General features: G+C 48.3%; 1 protein-coding gene across 1 annotated transcript in view; it reads right to left on the bottom strand.

Moving 5' to 3' along the window:
* Window positions 1-5,055, bottom strand: part of palm2akap2 (PALM2 and AKAP2 fusion) — a 75,319-nt gene that overhangs the window by 25,815 nt on the left and 44,449 nt on the right. Inside the window, exon 6 of the mRNA XM_008326214.3 lies at window positions 4,434-5,019. Coding sequence (XP_008324436.2) covers window positions 4,434-5,019 — 586 coding nt within the window. The remainder of the gene's footprint in view (window positions 1-4,433; window positions 5,020-5,055) is intronic.

Raw genomic sequence — 5,055 nt, 5'->3', positions numbered from 1 at the left:
GAACAGCAGCTTCATTTATCATTTAGTTCAGATTCAACTTGAACCTTTCAGCTAAAGCTATTGATGAGCTATAGATGTAATAGCTTTAGCTTTGTTTTGATTTGCTGATTGAAAGCTATTTGTATTGATCTCTTTCTGCCTTTGAACAACTGAACATAGACGTGTGTGTGTGTGTGTGTGTTAGTTAGAGATGCAGTAGAAGGACAGCCTGTGATTCTTTGTCAGCAGCCACTGAATGCTGTGTTAGAGACAGATGGAGAGGAATAACAAGCAGGAGACAGCAGGGGGAGCAGTGGAGGAACTGTAGCTTTATTGACCCAGGAAAATACAGAGGTGAAAGAGAGAGAGAGATCAAAGAAAAGAGAGAGAGAGAGAGGGAGAGAGAGCAGTAAAAATGGTTCTGCTTTTGTTTTAACAGTCCATACAACCATGTGAGGCCAGGCAGACAGGGAGAAAGAGACCCCTACAGGGTTGGTGGAGTACTGCAGGCATGGCAGTAAGACTAGTAAACTCAACTAGCCTGTTGTACTTCTCCTGCAGCTCTTTGCGTGCGGAATCACAGACCGTGTAATAAAACAGTAAAGAGCCATCCGTTCGGTAAAGTCAACCACCAGGGGGCAGCGAAACAGATACTCAAGTAAATGTAAATTAGCAGAAAATTATGGCAATTTGCACTCGCTTCATAAGTCACTCGTTATCGCACGATTGTAATCACGATACTGAAAGTTTTTGTTTTTTTGGAGATTACTTTCCACTAGGGGGCGCGTTGCCGGTAACATCCTGTTTACTCAGATATTATAATAATAACAACATGACTTTCCTCATGCTTTTGGTTTGGAGTCCTTTCCTAATTCCTAACCACGATCTAGGATTAGACCACGCCCCCACACAGACCGACGGTTGAGATTCTTTCAGTTCCACAAACTTTAGCTCAACCTCCTCCTCCTTCTTCTTCTTCTTCTTCTTCTTCCTCTTCTTCTTCGTCTTCTTCTTCTTCTTCTTCACTGTTTCACTACCTGCTGCTGCTCTTATTTTGAAAGTACAAACATGAAATAAGTGCTTCGACCGTCGTTACTCATCACCAGTGTCTTTGTCTTAAACCATTCATCCAGTCTCTGCATAGACGTGCATTAAAACGCGTGTGTTGTCTCGTCCATCAACAGGTGGACATCGGTGACGTCACTGTTAGGAACCGAGCTTTTTGTTCTCCGAAAAAATATGAGAAAATAAGTAGAACACATCTTTAACTTTAACTTTGTTTTTTTTTTTTCACTTGTGATTAGAAACCAGCTAAATGTTATTTTTTATATCTATTCTCTACACGTCTGAATTATTACCAATAAGGTTCAACGTACAGTACGGTGCAAAAGTCTTAGGCAGGTACGTCCGTCTATGAATCACGTGCTAACCCCCCCCCCCTCTATACTCGCAGACCGTTTCAGCTCATAGAAAGAACCAGCCTCTACGTCAGTGAAGGCACGACCACTGCAGGAACTGGTCAGTCTGGGTGGAGGCCTTGGTTTTCTGGCCACATGGAGGCGATCCAACCATGACAGCGTCCAGAGACGGTCATTAAAAACACATCTGAGCTTTGACTCCTATGAACTTCTGTCCTGAACCGCCCTGGACAGTTGGACAAACTGGTTCTTTACATCCTCAAATATCTGCAAAAACAGGGGGACGTCTTAAATGTCTCCACTGGACTGAGACGTTTGTTCAGTACTGTACGTGACAACGAGACGTGGTCCGTAAGAGGAGCCCAAAAAAAACAGATTCTCCACTGGTTTCAGAGGGTGATCGGATAGTTCCTATGTGTGGTCTGGGGACAGGGTGGTGGTCAGAGGACAGGGAGGGTGGTCAGAGGACAGGGTGGTGGTCAGAGGACAGGAGGGCGGTGGTGCGGTCAGGAGGCCGGGGGGGTGGTCTGAGGACAGGGTGGGGGTCAGAGGACAGGGTGGTGGTCTGTGGACAGGGTGGTGTGGTGGTCTGTGCACTGGTCATCTATGGCATCGTGCGTCCACTGAACTACGTCCAGCGTCCAAAATAATCTGTGTCTTTTCTAGATTTCTATATAGATAATTCAAAATAAGATGTTGAATAGAATATAGAGTTTATTTACATTCTTTATCTACACAAGAGCATGAGACCACAGCAGGTCTGAGCTGGCCAATCAGGACGTGACGACTGACCCACAGCAGCAGTGGCCAGTTTCACTGAAGACCGTTGGCCGGGAAGACGAGGTCAAAGGTTGGATCACACTGACCTCTGGTCTGGGTCACATGGTCATTCAAGGTGTTTTTAAAGCAGCAGTAAATGTTGGCCCTTTTTGTAGCCCACATGTGGTGTCCAGAGTGTGGAATGGCCCATTTGTTTGACCTTTGGTTGGTTTGATTGGCCCACAGTTTTCTCCAACATTTTCACATTTGTTGTAGAACACACGATATGACCCAAGTGTAGTTTGTGGCCCATGAATTCATCGTTATATACGTGAAGTCGTTTGTGTGGCCGGTCACTGATGATTAGACCGCGCTCTGTTCCTTTATGATTCACTTCAAAAACACACCAAGTTTTCAACTAAAGAAGATTTCACGGTTTTTGTTAAAAGACTTTTTTTCTTAAAAAACCAAAGCCAACAATAACCAATAGAACAACACCCTGACCCCACGGTTGGTAACCCTAACCCCGACCCCACGGTTGGTAACCCTAACCCCGACCCCACGGTTGGTAACCCTAACCCTGACCCCACGGTTGGTAACCCTAACCCCGACCCCACGGTTGGTAGCACCCTAAAGAAGGAGGGTCTGCCTGGAGAATATATGCACCAGGGGGCAGTGTTTTAGGACGTGTGCCCCCGCCCTCCCCCCGGCCCCTCGTTTATCAAACCCGTGTTTGTTTTCATAGTTGGAGAATGTGTGTGTTCCCTGCGGTGGGAGCGTGTTAATTAGGCTGCCTGTACCTTCCTGTGTCAACGCTCCAGAAACCAGCGCCGTTCCTGCTCCGCTCTTATTGGCTGCTGAGTTCGGAAGTAATGCAATTGTAGGAAATGACCTCAGCAGTGGAATAGCTGGGATTTATGGAGGATACAGGAGACTGGAGAGAGAAGGGGGGGCGGGGGCAGAGAGGGTGTCCCCACCAGCATCTCCTTGTGGTCATGTCATGGGTTTACATGGACCATGTGGGTAGAAAGAAGAGCGTGGGTTGAAAGGAATGCCCTTGCATTTGGGTCTTACTTTTGGAGACACCTGTAAACAAACTTCTGGAGGCACTACCACTGCTGACCAGCAGGGGGGCGCCCTTCTACTTTGATAAAAAAAGATTGTCAACTTCTCTCACGTATTGTCGTACTCAGTCCTGCAATTTAGCTTCATAACATTATCGAGGTCCCTTAGTCCAGACCAATGTTGGTATTCAGACGATCTGCTACATTTAGACCAATCCAACCTAATGTAGCCTAACGGAACATATGGCTTACACCTGCCGTTCACCTCCCCGATAAACACGATGGTTCCCGTTGTAAGGATACTTTGGACCCACATGTGTCCCACAAACAAATGCCGAGTGGGGAGTAACAAGAGGCAGCGTAGAAAATATGCAGGAAAACGTTGTTCCTATGACCTACAGCGGTTAAAACTTGTGTCCCAGGAAAGAGTTCCAAACGTTCCAAGGTTGAATGGCCTTTGAGGTTCTCAGAAAAAGAAAAAGAAAACGTCTGTCTTTACAGTCGCAAACAGAAATGAAAGTCTAAAAATATCTTCTAACTATCGTGTCTCCAACATTCGACCGTCAGTTTTGGACAAACGATGAAGAGGCACATAAAGAAACCAAGGCAACCAGTTCCCTCCACTCTGTCCTGGCTGAACAGAGTGGACGAGGAAGGAGTGAGGGAGTCACGAGGACGTGAGGAACTAAGAAGGAAGTGGAGTTGGTAAACGTCTCCTGCTCTGGTGGTGTTCTATAAACTGCTTATTAAAAGTTGCTGATTTGTTTGATTGTCCTTTGGGTTTGGCGACCCCCCATGGCCACAAGTGTCACTGACCACTGAGAGGAGGTCTAAAGACTGGTCTTCAGGTAAATATGGCAGCTTGAGAACAGGATTCTTCCTGCATTCTGTTATTAATATATTTATTTATTTGAATATATTTCTGTTTTGAGAAATGGAGAGAGAAGGCCAGAAGGTGGCGCTGTTGGCAAAGTGGGTCATGATAGAGCAGAGATGGAGCGGTTTGTGAGTACGTGAGTGTGAGTAGGTGGCAGCCAATCAGAGTCCAGAAGACAGGAGGAGCAGAAGAAAGGTTGGGCTTCTGTTAGTAACCATCCAAAGACAGGGGTGAAGAGGGGCATTGTGGGTAGTGATAATAATAAGATTAATAAAAGTGTTTGAAGATTCAGTCACATGAGGAGGCAGCACTCGCAGCGTTTCCTCTTGTCTGTACCTGTGGCGGGGGTGAGGCCTGCTGGGGGCGCCGTGTTTGCATCAGCGTTTGCAGGTGGCGAAGAAGCAGCATCGGACGACAGTTCGGTGCTGGCGGCTTCGGAAGTCCCCGGCCGTCCCGACACCAGGTCGGCTGCCGTGCCGTCGACGATGGACATGTCGGTGACCGTCTTCTCCCTCAGAGACTTCTCATCGTCTTCATCGATGAGAACTACCTCGGCCTTGACGGCCCCGTCAAACCCCAGCAGCCGCCTGCTCTCGCTCGTGTCCTCAACGTCCTGGTAGCCAAGGAAGACCATGGTGATTGGTTGCTCAGCACTGGCCTGAGGAAGGCTGGAGGACTTACTGTCTGGTTGGACTGAGGAGGTGGGCTGGCTCGTCACAGGACCACCAGGGGGCATCATTCCCAACTGGGCTTCCCTCTGGAGGGTGACCTGAGCTGGAGGACTGGATGGGATGGATGGTGGAGCGCAGGAAGGTGGCGATAGATCGTCAACGTCTACCGGAGAAACGTAGACTGCAGCTGGAGTCACGGCAGCGTGAGACTTCTGTTCCTCTGCTCCTCCTCCTCCTCCTCCTCCTCCCCCCCCCCCCCCCCCCCCCACCGCTCCCGCGCCCTCGGG

This window comes from Cynoglossus semilaevis, chromosome 14, assembly GCF_000523025.1.
Source record: "Cynoglossus semilaevis isolate Cse_v1.0 chromosome 14, Cse_v1.0, whole genome shotgun sequence".
NCBI classification, from domain to species: Eukaryota; Metazoa; Chordata; class Actinopteri; order Pleuronectiformes; family Cynoglossidae; genus Cynoglossus; species Cynoglossus semilaevis.
Note: the sequence above shows the minus strand (reverse complement) of the source record. Positions and strands in the feature narration are given on the sequence as shown.